This window comes from Paralichthys olivaceus, chromosome 19 (genome assembly GCF_024713975.1).
Source record: "Paralichthys olivaceus isolate ysfri-2021 chromosome 19, ASM2471397v2, whole genome shotgun sequence".
NCBI lineage: Eukaryota > Metazoa > Chordata > Actinopteri > Pleuronectiformes > Paralichthyidae > Paralichthys > Paralichthys olivaceus.
Genome location: NC_091111.1, coordinates 19,308,988 through 19,328,068, shown reverse-complemented (window position 1 = coordinate 19,328,068; position 19,081 = coordinate 19,308,988). Strand labels below are relative to the sequence as shown.

At 42.3% G+C, this 19,081-nt stretch overlaps 1 protein-coding gene across 6 annotated transcripts in view; it reads right to left on the bottom strand.

Annotated features, from left to right (window-relative positions):
• Positions 1-7,784: 7,784 nt before the first annotated feature.
• The window catches only part of hivep2a (HIVEP zinc finger 2a), a 71,808-nt gene continuing 60,511 nt past the window's right edge, over positions 7,785-19,081 (bottom strand). For all 6 annotated transcript variants that reach the window (XM_069515279.1, XM_069515277.1, XM_069515278.1 and 3 more), the window contains 6 exons: positions 14,669-14,844; positions 14,053-14,154; positions 11,985-12,855; positions 11,695-11,785; positions 10,710-10,829; positions 7,785-10,583 (listed from right to left, as the gene is read on the bottom strand). In XM_069515279.1, coding sequence (XP_069371380.1) covers positions 9,894-10,583; positions 10,710-10,829; positions 11,695-11,785; positions 11,985-12,855; positions 14,053-14,154; positions 14,669-14,844 — 2,050 coding nt within the window. In that variant the 3' untranslated portion in view covers positions 7,785-9,893. The remainder of the gene's footprint in view (positions 10,584-10,709; positions 10,830-11,694; positions 11,786-11,984; positions 12,856-14,052; positions 14,155-14,668; positions 14,845-19,081) is intronic.

Genomic DNA, 19,081 nt, shown 5'->3' with positions numbered 1-19,081 from the left:
ATTGTGTATAATAAGATTATTACACCTCTGGTGGAGCAGCTCAAACTTTCCCCGGGGTTAAAGAGGGTGAACTTGTTTTATACCCGGGTTATAAACTGGACCAGGTCACAATAAACCTGGGATATTAAACAAGATAGCCCTCTTTAACCCCTGGATAGTGTGGAGCTTCTGACATGTGGCGGCGCTGCTAAAGATACAATCAAACTAACTAACTAACAAACTAGAGAACTAACTGACAAACTAACAAACTAAACACACAATCTTGCCTCCTCCTCTGCTCCTCCTCCTCCTCCTCCACTCCTCATGGGATGTTCTGTCAAACCCGCTCACGGGGGCTCGAGCGTATGATATTACTTCCGAGTGGGTCACAGTGGGAGGAGGTGGAGGGGTGTATGTCAGGTCACTGGTTTAATTCATGTTAACTGTTGTTTAATTGTAATGAATTAATAATAATGTGATAATTATGATGATTTGTTGTGTTGACACATTTATCTTAATGTATTTTATCTTTATATTTTATATATTGTTCATATGAATCCATTATTATTATTAATAGTTAAAGTAAGAAAGAAAAAGTTTCTTATTCCTCATGTCCCCTCCTTCAGGTTCACAGAGTTCAAACCTTCATGTCCTCACACCTTTATTTCCTCACACCTTCATGTCCTCACACCTTCATGTCCTCCACCTTCATGTCCTCACACCTTCATGTCCTCACCCTGTGGACAGAGAGCTGTGGTGAAGTCTTGTTGTTTACTGGTTAAAAAGTGAAGAAAATGTTAAAATTTGAAATTTTTAAACCAAATTGAAACTTTAATCATATAAAATCATAATAATTCACTGAGGGACAAAACTAGAAAATGCCCTCAACTAAACCTGACAACACACACACACACACACACACACACACACACACAATCAATTTAGCTTATGTCTGCAAGACAGGACGAGGGTATGTTGGTTCATAAAGAGGTTACTTTTATAGCCTTGGAGTTTGTGTGTGTGTGTGTGTGCTTGTGGAGTTGACAGATTTAAGACTGCATCAATTTAAACTGTGCACACACACAGAAACACACACAGACACACACGTGGTCCTGAGTGACAGCGGTTGTTGCTGCTCAGCGAGGATCAGAGTGTTTGTGTCAGGATCATAAATCCAAACACTGACGTCAGCTCCTCTGCAGCTGAAGGTGAAAACAAACTGGTCTTCACACTTTAAACACAGAATTTGAAAGTTTGTTTTGTTCTTGTTGATCGAAGTGAGATTCTAGTCGATCAATTAATATGGTGGAGGCAGCGTTTAAGATCTACCACCACCAGGGGGCAATGCGGGTGAGTTGGCTTCACTTCAGAGGAGCTGTAATGTCCATCTTTAGTGACATGAATTATATCATTTGGCACCAGGGGGCAGTGACTCCTATAAACACAATATCTAAACTAAAATAAATAAAATTACAATATTGCTTAATTTTTTTCGTTTAGGTGGAATGAATAAATACTGGAGAAGACAAATTTAAAACCATCATTTACACGAGGCTCTGATCAGGGACCATATGTTACTCTGAACTTTAAATAGAGCAGCAGCTTCAGATATTTTTAAGCGAGTGTGTTTTTGGCCGTGACTCTGGACTGGCGCCGTTTTACCTCGGCTGTGATGAACAGTCTGGAGGACGCGACGCTGCCAACTGGAGGACGCCCAGATGGAGAGCGGCCGAGAGACACCACTCCAGTATATGGTCGTCATTCAAATGTCTCAGTAGAGACAGACGTCACAGAAAGACGTTCAGAAGTAAATCAGGAACCGTTCATGTTCACATGTGAGACCAAACCAGTGCTGCACCAACAAGCTAAAGTCTAAATTAGACAGTTTGAGTAAAGAGCAGTTCAGCAGAATTCTTCCCAGCTGCATTTTCAAACCGGCCTTCGAAAAATAGCAAACACTGGACCTCATGAAAGCAAATAAACAAAGTGAGGTTTCTGTGTGGTCAGCCAGAATCTTTAAATAGACTGAGAAGACATATGTTGAACGTGCAGGGGGCAGGTGCAGGCGCTGAGGAGACCCAGAGGGAGGAGCCTCCCAACAAGCCTCAACCTGCATCCTGCTGCTTTCGCATCGTCAGCAGATTATCCTGCTGCCTCCATCTCTGGAAACAGACGGAGATTCTATCATCTGTCTTTCTGCAGGAGGGAAATGTCACAATGAGCCCGATGACGTAAATCAGGGGAATAAAATGATAAGACAAACGTCCCCGTAAGTTGTTTTTGTCGCTGTGAAGAAGGGAAGGGGGCGGTGCTGAGGTGGGAGCTACTATTAAACTGAATTTATTGATTTCTGTCAAATCAGTTTATCTGTGAAATGATGAAACATCAGATAAAAATGTTTTTGAGACATCGTGTTCACAAGAATGAGACAAACAGACAAACAGGAAACTTGATGCCTCCGGCCACCGGGTGTCCTCTGCACGGAGACATGAAGAAGATGTTCAGTCCTTTAACATGTCAGAAATATGCACAGTGTGTGTGTGTGTGTGTGTGTGTGTGTGTGTGGTGGGGGGGTCGCATGCATTAGCTCTAACTCTCGCCACAAACAAGACGAGACGTTCCAGTAAACAACCAGCAAACAATTTATCTGTGCACACATCTGGTTCTGGTTTGACAAGGCTAACACACACACACACACACACACACACACACACACACACACACACACACACACACACACACACACACACACACACACACAACAGTTTTTCTGTCAGATTTTCGTGTTCTCAGTTTTTCTTTTGTTCTGATGAATTAAAGTTGATATCCTGTGTTTCTGTTGAATCTCAGTGTCTCGGGGACTCAGGCGTCTCCTCGGCCTCCATGTTTCTTGATGCTCTTCCAGGAAACGGAAGGAAAACATTTGTCATTTCTTCCAAGCGACCACATCTCTGTGTGCACTACCTCTGTCAGCCGAGAGGGGTCAGTGTGCAGCTGTGCTCGGCTCCTCTCCTCTTTTTTTCCCATCTCTCTCTTTTTCCTTATTAAAATCATAATAGACAGAAAACGTCTCCTCCTCTCGTCTTCTTTTGTCTCCGGTTAAAATGAACTTGGAGTTTCCATTCCTCTTCTTTTGTTTCCCCTCCTTCATTTTTCATCTTCCTCTTTATTTTGGAAAGAACAGGAGGAAGATTTTCTCCTTCTTCTCTCATCTCCATCTTTTATCCTCCCAAAGACATTCCAGATTTCTTCTCCTCTTAACCTGGACTCCACTTTTCTTTCTCCAGAATATAATAATATAAATATATGTATATTATAGATATAAAAAAAAATATATTAGACTCTAAAACGATTTTAGTTTGGCAAAGGTCAAAGGTCACTGTGACCCCACAACACTGTACATCAATAATTCAAGAGAAGTAAAACTTCTTCCTCGACTGACGAGGCTGACGTGGTTGGAGGGTGAAAGGTCAAAGGTCAAAGGTCGGTAGGATTTTACAAAACAGCGTGAACATCAGGATTAAGTTTGAAGAACGTTCTTCACATTAGGATCAAAATATGAACTGATAAGATTTTCCGGGCTTCTTCACACCAAGTTTATTTATCGCTGTCTCTCCGAACGTGAACAAAAAGAGTGAGAAGTGATTTCTGTCCTTTCAGTCTGCATCACATGTTTGAAAGGACTCTGGACAGATGAGGACGTAAACGGTTATTTGACTTTAAATATTAAGTCTGAATTCTGCTTTTTCCTCTTCTTTGTTTCTGCCTCTCCTCTCGTCTTCTGACCTCCTCTAAGTTTAGAAATGTTCCTGCTGGCATCTCCCATAAAAAAATACAAATTGAGCTATCTCACTTTCCATTTGGACACACACAAACACACACACACACACACACACACACACACACACACACACACTAATTGCACCTCTTTTTTCCTGGCTGCTAAAAATGGAAACTTGTTTATTCCAATGAACAGATGCCTCCATGACACACACACACATTTGTACGTGTGTTAGTGTGGACACTACTAGTCTGTCTAACTCTAACTAACTCTAACTCTAACCTGAACCAGGTGTTAACCCTCAGACAGCTCGGTGGGACAGAAAGTGAGGACCAGACAAAATGTCCCCACTCTTTAGGTTGCAGGCTCAAAACGGTCCTCACAAATGTATCTGTACAAGTACACACACACACAGACCACCCATGGCTTGTGTGTGTGTGTGTGTGTGTGTGTGTGTGTGTGTGTGTGTGTGTGTGTCAGTCAGCTGACTCGTCACTCTGTTTGACGCGAAGTCGTTTTTCTCTCCAGCAGCGGAGGAAAGTGAAGAATATTGTGCGAGCTTCTGCTGAGTGGGAGGAAATGTGCAGGTTTTTAAAGCCGCGGCTCGGTCGGGGACAGACTGAACCACTTTCAGGCCAAATTGACCCTTTGTCAAGTCTCGCCTCTGCTCGCTCTCCCTGGTTACGGTTGCTAAGTGGGACAAACAAATGGCCTCAGAGTCCGTTTCCACTGAGGACACCTGTTGATTTAATTGAGTCATATTTCTATTTAGCCTCGTTCGCTGGAGCTTGAAAATAATGTGGTTTCAGTGTCACCGGTCGCCTTGAAACACCAGCGACTGTATTAATATTCAGAGAACAAGTGAAAAAGCATGAAGAGATTTCACGTCTGCTGGAGTCGAGCTGGTCGACGTGAATCAGGCTCAGTTTTCTTAACGGATCAAACACATGTTACAACGTTCAGAGAAAAAGAGAACGTGTGCATGACGAAGGATCCGTCAACACAAACAAGAAACAAAGAGCTGAGGCCTGGTTCACTTCATCCACATGAGTGACCGAACGATTAACTTGACCTTCGACCTTTTGGATATAAAATGCCGTCCTTTCCCTCCGAGTAGAGATTAGTCAGAAAATATGTCTAGATATATTTGACAGGTGTCGTCTCGTTGGGTCGACGTTACCCGTCTGATATCATGTCAAGTATTTTTCACCAGGACAAAACTGAAGTTTTCTTTTCCTAGAAAACGTTTCTTCTTCTTCTTCTTCTACTTCTTCTTCTTCTTCTGGTCCAAAACAAAACATTAATGTCTCTTGGGTCAAAACTTAAACTTGAGTTTCTTAAAGCCTTTGAAAAGGATTGAGGCCATAAAACAATAATAGGAATCATCACTTCCAGAAAGCGTCAGTATAATCCACTTGTTAGAATATGTCCTAAAGTTAATTTTTCTAAATGCACTGGAGTCAGATCGTCCTCGGTATCGACTGATGCACAACAATGATCTCAGATCATCTCTGAGTAAAAAGGTGAATATGAAAGTGCAGCAGATTCCAGTTAAATGCAGAATGACATTTTCTAAACGGAGCCAGAAGAGTCTCAGTGTTGATTATAGCTCGGAGCAGCAGAGCAGCTAAATGTGGTGTTCCCTCCACACACACACACACACACACACACACACACACACACACACACACACACACACACACATAAACACGGGGAGTCCCACCACAGCCAGTTTGTTACTAACCATTAAGTCATGTAAACAAGTCGATTTGGGTGACACACGACCTGAAATGAGCTTTTTTTTCCCAGCATCCCTCTGTCCCGCATCCGTCGGCCTCCCGCCTCTGACTGTGCGGCGACCGTCGCGTGAGATCGACAAATAACTCCCAGTTGTGAAATGATACACTGAGGGACGTCGCTGACATAATTAGTGGCTGCTAAACGCTTCACGAGACATGATGGTCTGAGTGTGTGTGTGTGTGTGTGTGTGTGTGTGTGTGTGTGTGTGTGTGTGTTACAAGGAATGTGAAAACACAACCAGCAGAGAAGATATTTTTAGGAGTTGGTGATTCCCCATTCAGGAAACGTCTGTGACCTCCAACAGCGACTGGATGTTTTCACCTCTGTACATTTGTTGGTTTGTCTGTTTGTTTGTTTGTCTGTTTGTTTGCTGCAGAAACTCTGACAGTTCTTTCAAAAACAAAGTTATCAAGTTGTTAAAATGTACAAAATAAGTCTTTATGGTATTTAATATAATATTCATATTTTCAATCTAATTTATTTCTTACTAGATTTCCCATTTGTGCTGCTTTGTCAAATTGAACTTCGTCAACAGGGCGTCAGTACAGGTTTATCTTGTCTTATCGTCTCGTGACATGTTATGTGTTGACGTGTCTTTACGTGTCTCATCATGTCCTGATGCGTCCTGTCCTGTGGTCGTTTTGTTGAATCAACTCCTGCACATGAACCTTCATCTCCCTTCATCTTCCTCAAGCTCCAACAGATTTAGAAACTGAAATTAAAGATATTGAGTTACACTCTGTTCTCGATCTTCTTGATTTTTACTGTTGATATCAACAATAATCTTCTCAGATCTCAACTACAATCACAAATGGTTTTGAAGACATATAAATATATATAGACTGAATAATAGACAAGTAACTTACTGATTGATTGATTGATTGATTGATTGATTGATTGATTGATTGATTGATTGATGGGTGCTGGTTTTTCTTGAACCAAAAATGTTCAGTTACAGTCTGCATACTCTAAGAGTTATGCTCAAGAGTACACACATAGAAAAACAGGCTCAAAGGCAGTGACACACACACACACACACACACACACACACACACACACACACACACACACTCGTCTCAGGGGAGATTTCCATATGCTCGCATCGCTGAACCATGAAAACTACACTCACACCTCACACACCAGTGATGAAAGCGATTCCTCCGAAGACTAATCAGCACCAAAAATAACTCGCTTGATCACCGTCTAGCAAAAGGCCACGGGACTCACCGACTGGAGGACAGACTGACAGAGTAAATGTAAGATGACACCAACCCAGTTGTGTCAAAAAAGAAAGAAAAAAAACAGAAGAAGAAGTCGACAGGTAGACATATGTGGGACATGGCTAATGACAGGGAGTACATTAAAATTAGAAATGAGAGGGAGGGAGGAGGCAGAATAAAGACGCTCATACAGTCAGAGTCATATGTGCTGAAGACTGATCAGCTGACCTCGTTCAAACACTGTGATGAGAACACGTCTGACTCCATCATTACTGCAGCTTCGCTTTATTTCACACAAAAAACTGATAAATGTAAAAACATGGAGCGGAAAACAGATATGGTTTATATGAAAACCACACCCACAAGAAACAAGGGAGAAATGAAGTCTTCAGCACAGGTTTTATTGTAGTATAAAAATCTACTTCAAATACTACAAACTACAAGTATTTTCTAATAATAACTCATACTGTCAGTAAAGGTAATACTGGTATTTGATTTGCATTTATTTATTAAGTTTTATTTTCTTTTGATAGGAAGAAAAAAACCGAGTTAACGCAATAATTTCCGAGGACATGATATGAAAGATCAAAGCTAAGAGGATTCCTTTTGATGCGTGAACGTATTTAACGTATCGATGAACCTCCAGCGATCAGAAATATACAGAAAACTACTGATGTCTTTATTGTATTAAATGTAATATTTATATTTGGAATCTTTTTCATTTCTTACTTAATTTCAAATTGAATTTCTTCTTCAGGGGATCAATTAAGGTTTTGTAATTTCTTCATATTGATTAACACATATTAACGGCCTGTAAATTAAAGGGTTACCACATTGATTAGTGCTGTTTTAAAGGTCAAATCCTGATATTGCTAAAATGAAATATGAAATCAAAGCTTTATCGTCACTGAAGAATATAATCAAATGAGACCAGAGCCGAGAGCCGCTGCGTCCGTGCGCCACCATCTTGTTTTTCAGAGAAGAAATAAGCACAGACAGATAAATTACTGTATTTATATTTATTTGAAAACAACAATCCATTTTTTCCACTTCTACTGCGATTCCTTGTCGACTGGGGTCATACATGATATTTGTATTAATTCCACGGAACACCATCACAAAAGTTACCCTTTTATATGCACATTTACCTTTTTTTTGTCCTTTTTTTGTATTGTATTGTCGTCATTTCTATACAATGACTTGTGCTTTGATATTCTTGAAAGAGAGAAACAGACTTTTTTTTAAAGACATCGTTGCCGTCATGATAAGTGTATATAACAGAGGGAGGATCCAAATAGAAAAAAGTGGTAAGAATAAGAGGATATACTGGTCGAGTACACACCGATACAGAATACAGAGATACACACTCACATTGCACCTGCCCGACTCCACCAGGACTGTGAAGAGAGAATCACCACATCCCCTCCTCCTCCTCATCGCTCCCTTCTTCTCCTGGTTCTAGGATGGTTGTTAAGTACAACTGGTGTTGCCTTGCAACAAATACACTCCCTGCTGGTGAGCAGAGCTCTGGAGAAATATTGCTTAGCTACAAAATGAAATGAAGGAGCGGAGGAGGGAAAACGCAGAAAGACCCAAATGACTGTGAAATGAATTGTTCAGGGTTCAGAACAATTCACTTTCATTTTCAATGAAAGTTTGCTGCAAAATAAAAAAGATCAGCTCGTGTTTAGAAATATAAGGTGCATTTGTCAGAGAGTTTACTGAACGTGTTTGTCTCCAGAAACGAAGTGTTCGGACACGATGAGAAAAAGAAACGTGGGGTTCGACTGGATACTGGAATGTTTCCCCCTTTTAAAGAAACTGTTTTCATTCAAGCAAAAGTCCCGTGACGGAGATTGGAGCCGTTCAGCGGCTGGTGTCGAGGCAGGAGGGTTAGAGGGAGTGAGAAGAGGAATAAAAGGAGGAGGAGGAGAGCAGAATGCCACGGTGCAAGAAGGCATGTTCGTTCACTTAATGCTGAGTCTGTGCCTCGCAAATAAAAAAGAAACAGAAGAAATAATACCACGAAAAAAAACTAAAAAACAAAAAGAAATCACAACCAGGGACGAGAAGAGAGCAGCAGAGAAAATGTACAAGCTCATAAATACATAACCTTAATGTGAATGTCATTCTATATGATAAGTGCAGGGAGAGATAGATTCTATATGTTGTATGTATTCATATGCTGGGTAAATATTCATCTTACTTCTATGTGTATATACCTCCAAGCAGAGGGTGCTCACTTAGACGTATATAAATAGGTCTAACATATAAAGCCATATTACAGTGTATATATATATATCCTCGCCCTAATTTCAGCGATAGCAAAAAACCCATGCTTTACATAGAAAAAGGCATCCACGACATTTAAGAAAAAATTTACAATTTATGAAACATGGTAACAATAATAAATAGTATTATATAGAATTGCCGCTGTACACAAAAAAAGCCATTTTTTTAAAATTTCACTCATATAAAAATATGTTTTAGTGCAACCGTACGTAATAGTAATATCCATAACTTCACATCGCTTGTCCAGACTTTTTAAGGTGTCCAAAAAGAGAGGGAGAGAGGGACAGAGGAGGAGGAGGAGGGAGGAGGTGGAGGGAGGAGTTTGCATTATTACAAAGCTGATATTATTGTATTTACATTTACCTTCCTGCTTCGTTTGCTTATCAGAATATAAGCAAAAAAAAAAAAAGGTTGAAAGAAAAGGCACACACGTAGCCGTCCAATCTTTTGTTTCTGACGTACCGTTTTTTTAACCCGACTCCTTTCTTATCTTTTATTTTTTATCTCGTAGAGCTCATGTTGTTTCCGTACATGTGTAACCGTTTGCAAATCCTCTTTAAATAAGAAAGTGTCAGATAGCAGGCCCCGGTTAGAACAGACATGTGAACAGCATGCTGCAGAAGTTCATCCATGTTCTTTGTATGTATCTGAGAGAGAGAGAGAGAGTGTGTGTGTGTGTGTGTGTGTTGAATTAGAACAAATGTGTGTGTAAAGTGTGTAAAGGTCATTTTCTCTCTCTGTTGCACTTCATCCCTTCCTATTATCCAAAAACAAAAAAAGAAATCCACAGCTCCTCCTCCTCTCCTTCTTCCTCTGCAGGTCTACGACACGTCTTTGCTCCTCTTTGTGCTTTCGACCTCTCCATCTCGCTCCAGCCTCGGAGGTTTGGACGCCGCCGAAGGCTGGAGGGCGTCGGCCGCAGGGCTGTGAGGGTGAGGAGAGGAGGTGGAGGAGTGAGGGGAGGAAGGGACTGAGGGGTGGGGAGGCCTGAGCTCCAGGCCGCTAAAGTGCTGAATCCCAGGAGGAGATGGCGAGTGGTGAGGAGACGGCGGCGACATGGAGACGGAGGGCGAGCGGCGCTGCTGATGCTGAGAGTCGGGGGACGACGCAGAAGGGGAGGAGGAAGAGGGAGGAGCCCTCCCTCTATCTTTACCTTCATCCACCTTCAGTCCTCTCTCCGCAGGCTCCTCGGAGTCGATACAGAGTGACGCGATGGCGTTGGTGCATGTCCGGATGCCCTCCTCCTGCTCCTGCCTCACTCCCCCGCCGCCCCTCTCTTGCGAGGACGGGTGAGGTGACGACGCCTCTCTTACCCACTCTCCTCCTTCCTTCTCGACAAAGGAGGTGAAATGTGGGGGAGCAGCCTCGCTGGTGGTGGAGTCCTCTGAGGTGCTCATCTGCAGCATCAGGCGCGGTGCACCCTGCTGAGCGAGAGGGGTGGTGACGGACGTGTGGACGGAGTGTACCATCTGGATCCCACCGATGGGGATCATCGGGTAGGGCGAACGCACCTGGAATCAAAATTAAAAAGTTACATGATTGAAACTAAAAAGAATCACTCACACACACACACACACACACACACACACACACACACACACACACACACAATATAAATAAGATGTGAATGAAATAACCTGGAGTTGAGAATGAAGAGGGAGGTGACTGAACAGGACTTGGTGAGGTGGGCTGGACTGGTTGCCATGGTTACTGGCCTGGCGCTGTTCCCCTGGCGATGGCGAGTCTGGACGATGTTCCTGGAAACACAAGAGGAGAAATAAACCGATGAAGCACATTTGATTTAATAATAAGTTAATTCTTCCACAAAAAAACTTTGACGAAAACTCAGATTGACTTTTTAAATCTGACGTTGACATTCAAACAATAATTACACAAACTTGTTTTGATAAAAAAACGGTATTTTTGGCTTTGTGATAAAAAATATCATAAAAATGAGTCTCGATGAACAAAAGCAGAAATGTGTGGTCGAAGGTGTCGGGAGAAAAATAAACAAAAAGAACGAAGCCTCAGTCGAACTTTTTGAGTCAGAGAAAAGGTTTTTAAAACATGAATTTATTATTTGAAGAGCAGACGATAATCAGTTGTTTAAAGTCGGGAGCAGCAGCAGGAGCCAGAGTTTGAAGTGGAGCTCTTAAGAAGAAAAACAGCCGCGTTATTAACCACACCACCGCCGGCCAAGATCCCATTACCACCAGAACCCAGCAGCCCCATCTTCAATCATCCCTTCGCTCTGACGCTCTATCTCGCTCTGACTCGTTCTTTATTCCCTCATCCTCCCTGAATGTTTCTGCTCCGTCTGCCAAACGCTTTTCTTCTCCCCACTTTGTCCGTCGGTTTCTTTCTTTCCGTCATCATTTTTAAATTTTCTGCATCGGCGCTACTACTTAATGTCACAAAGTTTAGAGGATCACAGCTAAGAACTGAACATTAACGAAGAACATTTGATATTTTGATATTTAATTCTCTGTCGTTCTTTTCTAAAGAAAAAAAATACACATCAATTATGGTAAAATAAAATAAAGGGATGAATAACAAGAACAGAGAAGAGAAAGATGATAGAAATGGAAAGAAAGAAAATCAAACGAGTGAACTGATTCTTACCGTCTCCATTTCTGCGCTGGTTCTGCGACGTCCCAGAGAAACGAAGTCTCCCTGACCCAACGTCCTCAGACTCCTCGCTCCGCTCTGCTGGCTGCTCAAAGACACAACGAGTCTGTTTGATCATCTGCTAAACTTTACAGGAATTAAATAGAATCATAGATATTTACAGAAATACTGCAGCCGCCATTTTAAATAAAAACAACAAAACAGATTGAAGGGGTTCAAAGTACAGAGGAGAGGTCTTTGGTGCAGATTAACAGTATTTATTCAGTCGGTCAGGTCGTCCTCACCTTTGCGGGTGAAGGTGTTGGTGGAGTCCTCTGCGAGGGGACAGAGGCCGGAGCACCCCCCTGTGGCGGCCACGTGGTGAAAGGTCACGCTTAAAGTCTCTTCCTGCCGGGGACGTGGGTCGAGACAGAGGGGAGAGCAGCGAGAGGTGTCCCCTCCTGGGGGACAGGTCTCTACGGTATCCACCCGCCGCCCCCAGGTCTCTCTTGGGGGAGATGTGTCGCAGAGGGGAGACGTCCCGCCGGGGTGAGAGGTGTCTGGCACGGGGCGAGAGGTCGCGACGTGGGGAGAGGTACCGGCGGGCTGAGGGCGAGGAGGACGGGGAAATGGGGGACGGGCAGCCGGAGTGGTCCAGCCCGGGTGAGGACAGGCGGGAGGAGGGGGAGGAGAGGTCAGGGGAGGGGAAGGACAAGTCTTCATCCATCGAGGAGGAGGGTGGAACCAGCAGCCTACTCCCCAGCGTCCTCTGCAGGCCGCGCTGGTACTCGTGACCAAACTCCCTCGCTGCCGGGTCACTGGGCGGAGCCTGTGATGTGATCTGGATGCTCGGCACGGTGGTGAAGTAGCCGAACAGCGGCGGCTTGTTGGTGTTTCCCAGGAGGTCGGACGTGTGATGAGACAGATGAGGAGATGGGTGGGAGGCGGCCACGGCTGTGACGGACAGGGCGGGGAGGCTGTACGGCTGCGGGCTGGTGGAGCGTGAACGAGTCTTTGGAGTGGAGTCGCCGTCGTAGTCGTCCTCTTCGTCGTCTTCATCGTCCACCTCATCGCCATCCTCCTCGCCGCCGTCTGAGTCATCAGCATCCGAGAACTGGTGGTCCGCCATCGCCCCTCTGGAAATCTTCTCTGACCTCTGACCTTCGTCTCCGCCATCTACGAGAGGACAAGGAGGGAAAGAGAGGAGGAGGAAGAGGAGGAGGAGGAGACAAAGGGAAGAGGAGGGAAATAAAAAGTGATGGATGAGCAAAAAGACGAGGGGGAAAAGAATGTTGAGGAATTTGAAGTGGCAGAGAGGAGGAAAGAAAGGCAGGGAGAAAAGAAAGATAAAATAAACAGAAACAGAAAAAAGAGAGGAAGAGGGAATGTGATGAATGAAGGAAAAGAAATAGGAGACAGCCAAAAGGAGAAGAGAAGGAAGGGAAAATGAAAAATAAGAGAAAACATGAGCGAGAAAGAAAAAGAAGTTTAGACGTGAAATAAAACCACATTTTCTCTCCAGCTCCAAACAATAAAAAGTAAAAGACAATAAAGCTGCAGCCAAACGTTTGTGTTGGCAGAAGAACAGCGTCACTTTATTCTGAAATAAAATAAAGCTGCTCGTCTGAAAACTGAGGAACAACAAAAAAAAACCATTTGTTTGTTTGTTGCCTCCGAACAGAAAGAGTCAAAGGAACAAACTGATCCAGACCCGAGGATTCATCTGGGAACTCAAAGCTTCACGGTTCTTTTCAAACTTATTTACTTTTGATTTTATTTTCTATTTCTCCTCCAGCCGCCACTGACAACTGTTCACGCCTCAGGAGCTTCGCACCAAATGAAATCTGGAAAGAAGCCAAACGACTTCATTTGTCTTCAGAGTCTGTTCGGTAGTCGAGTTTGTATGAATTTATTATTTGTGAATATTTCATGGGAAATCCCGTTCATCCCTCTCAGCCCACAACATCTTCCCCAGCAATCATTCTCAGATTATTTCCATATCAGCTGATTAATGGGATCCTGGAGTCCGCGAGCCTCCCGCTGCGTCTGAGGCGATGAGCGATGAATATTCCTCTCGTCTCTTGATGGAAAATAAAATTGTGGCTTCACAAATTGTTCCTTGGAGATCATGGAAATATTTTAATGCTGAATAATGAGAGAGAGTGATGCTTTGATTGATTGATTTTTTTAAAGCTTCTTATGTGTCGAGCGTTTGACACAAGAGTTGTCAGGATGAGCTCTGCTTTCCATTTCACTTCCTGTCCCCGTACGACCGCACTGAGCCTGGAGGCTGCAGATCCCGGAGTGTGTGTGTGTGTGTGTGTGTATGTGTGTGTGTGTGTGTGTGTGTGTGTGTGTGTGTGTTTTATTTACCTCCATCGTCCACCTCTGTGTCCTCAACCGACGACATTGAGACTCCCAACTCCAGACACTTTTTCATATGAGCCTTTGACTTCATGTGCTTCGTCAGGTTTCCTACAACACACACACACACACACACACACACACACACACACACTTTAATGACTCTTGAGTGACGACTCTTACTGGAGAGACGACAGAGGGTGAGATGGAACTTTTGAAAAAAACAAATCACATATAATTTCTTCATGATGTGATTTAATGACTCAACCTGGTCTGAACTTCTGAAAAGTCGCTGCTCGTCAGATAACGGCTTTTTAATAACGATCAGATATCAGCGCGTCGGCATCGTCAGCCTCCGGTCCGACCACCACGAGCTCTCTGCATGTTTTATTCACTTACTTTTATATTTCTGGATTTTATTCTTCAATTAAAACCTCGATAATGAGTTTTTTCTACTAAAAATAGCTTCGTAAAGATGCTATTCCTCAAGAACCTGATTAGTCTTGTTCAAAAGAACGTTTCAGGGCAAATTTATGCGATGATGGATCATTTTAATTTCCTGAGGGGAATGTAAAACTCATGTTGAGACACGGTACTGGGCATGGGCCGGGGACTGCAGCCCTACCTTTCGTCTTGAAGGCGAAGTTGCAGAACTTGCAGACGTACGGCCGGACGTCGGTGTGCGTTCGGATGTGTTTCTTCAACATGCTCGGCTTCTTGCAGCGGATACCACATTCCTCGCAGATGTACTTCCCTCGGCCGCGACCACGAACGTAAACATAGTCCTCGTTGGATTTGTAGCTGGAAGAAAGAACAGAGGACACTAAGTTTTTTAAATGTCTGTTTGATTGTCAGCAGAATTGCACAAAAACTACCACACGGGTTTACACAGAATTTGGTGAAAGGATGAAACATGGTGCAAGAAAGAATCTGTTAAATTTCGGGTTTGATTCCAGGAATTCTAATAACACATTTTAGAATTTACACCGTCCATTGTCCTTGAGTTTAGTCACAAAAAGTAAATATGTCCACTTTAACGCAAATTTCTAATGTTTTAATTTAAAGAAATAAAGATTAGAAACAGACCAAACTGAATTACAATGGTTTGTTAGTGTGTATATACTCTGGATATGTGTGTGAGTGACGGCAGGAGGGATGGGATGTATGTTGAGGGGTGTTCTTTTAGGTTTGTGTGTGTAAATTGTGAAATTCGATAAAAAAAACTTTGAAAGAAAGAAACAGACCGAACTAAAATTAACCGAGTTCTGTTTCTTTATCTTTATTATTCGTTTCCCTTCATTATTATTGACGACTGGAAACAGATTTAATTGTCTGAGTCTAATACAGTCGGCAGCTCCGCTCCAGCAGTTGGGAGTCATTTCATTTCACCAGATTTTATTCTCTCCCTAAAGGTGAATAAAACACAACACATCCTCAGCAGAAGCACCAACACAGAAAATAGACAAGCATCATCATCATCAGCTCAGGTTGCTGATGGAGAAAGAGAGAGAGAGAAGCTATAGATCCTCATCTCTCTCTCTCTCCGCAGAGAGGTCAGAGGTCAGGGTCAGAGGTCAGAGGTCAGCCGCCCTGCAGCTGGTACAGATTCACAGTCATGCTCTGGGACTCAGATACTTGCTGACGCAGAGGTTCTGCTTTAATAAAACTGAAAGCTGGTTTTCTCTCTGCTCGACTGCAGCGAGCGTCAGAGAGAAACGCCGTGAGAAATATCTAACTCAGAGTTAACTAGCAGCAAGAGAACGCTAAAGGAGGAGAGGAGCAGAGAGGATACGACAGGAAACGCCCTGAGATGAAAGTTGTGCGTCTTTAAAATGCGATGTGACGCTGCTGAAGTTCAGACACGTCGTCGGATGCAGGATGAGATGAACGAGGGAAGAGAGAGAAACAGATTAAAACGTTTCCTACTGAGAGTCTGAGAGGAAAAAGTCTGTAAAGGAAATGAAACAGTTTTATTACAAGAATATTTTTAGAAATTACATCTCGGAGCTCATGGTAACAATTCAAATAACCAATTCAAATTAGATGCAGGTATTTATTGTATATAAATCTCCCTGAATCTCCGGTGAACACACAGAAGTTCAAATCCTATGTGTGCATCTTATATAAAAATAAATCTATTAATTCTACTTATTGCTGAATAACTCTGAATAACTGTCTTTAGTTTTCTTTATTTCTACTCTGTGTTTATCCTTCTTGTCTAAAATAAGAAAGAAAGTCTTCCTTCCATTCCCACTTTTTATTTTACAGGACTTTAAAAACTAAAATTCACCATCAGACATGATTTTCTTTCCCAAATGAAGCTTGAAGTGAAACTGCGTCTGAACGAGTCTGTCTGTCGTGGAGCGAAGTTACCACCGGTCAGATCCTGCTTCATCTTCTCTGTTCTCCGCCACAGAAGCTTCACTTTTCTTTTTAAACGCATAGAAAAAAAAGGGATATTTCCTTTGTGGTGAAATGGTGAAAACGGCTGGTGAATTGTGTCGTTTCCTGTCCTGTCTGCAGCGGCTGGAGGAGAGTGTCTGTAATGGCGAGGTCGGGCCTCGTGTGTTATAGGAGGTGGAATATCAGGTACATCAAACGAGCCGTCTGCACCAGCGAGGGGAAACTTGTGTTTCAGCTGCGCAGCCGAGTGGGAAATGCCTCTGAACCAGTCGAGACGTTTACACAGCTGCGACCAGTTATGAAAATGAATTATGATGATGATCATTTTGTTTTATTCCGTTTTGTTCACAGCACACGGTAAAATCATGAAGCAGATTCGCTTACCGATACTTTCAAGGCCGGTAATGGATTTGGTTTCTCTGCCAATACTTGTACTTTATGGATTTCTGTCATCTGAAGAGGTTTCAATCCTGCTGTGTGTTTTTTAATGAGCTTTAGTGTGTGTGTGTGTGTGTGTGTGTGTGTGTTTATTACTGATGTGCATCATGTTTATGTAAGTGTGTGTTTTCCTGTTTGTATGCTTTTATCCACTTATTGCTTCTAAAATGTCCTTCGGGGACAAAAGTGAATTACTTCACTGTCTGCTGCATTTAATAACGCCCTGTGTGTGTGTGTGTGTGTGTGCACCGTCTGTTCCATTCAGTAGCCTTGCTCTCACTGGCTCAACTGTAAGACTATAAAACATTACGATGCAGGAGGAATCTCTCACTATGGAGGTTTGTAGATTTTACTCCCTCATAGCTTTTATTTTATTTTATTTTATTTGACCATATAATGAACATTTAAGGACAAAATATGTGTGACTTTAATCAAATCACAGTTAATATTCAGGTTGCCCTGAAACGTTTCATGCTCTGATGTTATGATTATTAGTATGAATGCTTGATGCACAGTCCAATGACGGAGTCGAGGAGGAGCTAACAAGAGGACAGAGACAAAATATTCCAATAATCAAATCACCACAATCTGAGAAATAAAGAATAATATTGAATGATCTAACCGTATAAAGAAGTCTTTTTGTCCTGCACCACAGTAAATCAACTATATACTAATATAAATAATAATGAGATGATCCTCAGACTCATCAGTCATAAAGCAAGTTAAAGGTTAAATTGAAGTTATGGACCGAAACTTTAATAATGCTGATGTCACTCTAAAAAAAAAAAAAGAGGTACATAAAATAAAAACCAAGTCCAACGCCTCCGTCCCTCTTTAAACATTAGAGAAACAGTGTGAACAAGCTTTTAAATGCAACTAATGAGGGACAGATCCACTTCACACATGTCTATAAATTGAGAGAAGAATAAACGTCCAATTACAGCGAAGCTCAAGTCGTCAGCCTGCAATGGGTCTACCAGCCTCAGACTCTTGGCACATTCTGATTAATCGTCATTAAAACAGATGTCGTAAAACTTCGTATGCAGGTCACGGACGTTCGTTTTTATTTTGTCTGGCTGTTCGGATTAAGAAAGGGACTGAAAAGTTGTGTATGTTGTGAGTCGGAGTCGGAGCAGCAGCTTTAAAGGTCCAGTGTGAAAGATTTAGGTGAAAGGATCTATTGGCAGAAATTTAATGTAGAATAATCCTCATGATGTTTTCACTAATTCGTTTCATCTAAATTGTATGAATTGTAGTTTTCTTTATCCCAGAAAAGACCCTTTATATTTACATGGAGGGGACCCTCTCTACGGAGGCCACCATGTTTTTTACATTAGTCCAGACTGGACAAACTAAACATCGTCAAACTATCATGTTTGGAAGGAGAGGGTGAGGTGAGGGGTGTTCAGCTGCAACATGCAATTTCACCACTAGATGTCACAACATTCTACATACCGTACCTTTAAGTTCAGGTAGCTCAGGTTCTGATCTAGCGTCAAGTTGATTTCATTGTGATTTATTTCTGTCCTTGTTATGAACTGGATTTCTCTGCCTATCACTGTTTAAATGTTTTCCTCTTGTTTTAATGTTAAATTCTTAATTCTCCCTCGTGAAGCATCTCGTTAATCTGCAGCGATGAGTTCTAGATGAAAATCTTTCAATAAAAGATGAAACTGAAGCTACCAAAAAATAAGGAGGAGTAAAAACTTCTCTCGATGCTGAACTGGTTGTCTGATTCAGATATTACTTTCATCATGGAGCTGATTGATTGACTCAGTAAAGTACCTGTAAAGTTTAGAATCAGATATCTGGCTTTCTCAGTTTCACCTTGTAATCGTAACAATGTCAGATTTCAATCACTGTCAAAATCTGACCAGTTAAAAAAAGTCTTTTTCCGTGCACCAGATGTCACTGAAGCTCCTTTTAAGACCTGGTGCTGACACCATACGAGAGAAAACTATTAAAACTAGAATGTCACTTTAACCTCCATCAAGGACCAATAGTCCTATAAATTCAATCCACACTCATAGATATTAGTTTCCTAAACATGCGTTAGTATTTTTCATCAAGATCCATGAATGATTTTCTGAGAAAATGTCCAGGGTTCTTCTCTGACCCACACCACAACCTTCCACCTCCAGGTTCATGGTATTTGATCCGGTAGTTTTTGTGTGATCTTGCTTACAAACCAACAAGC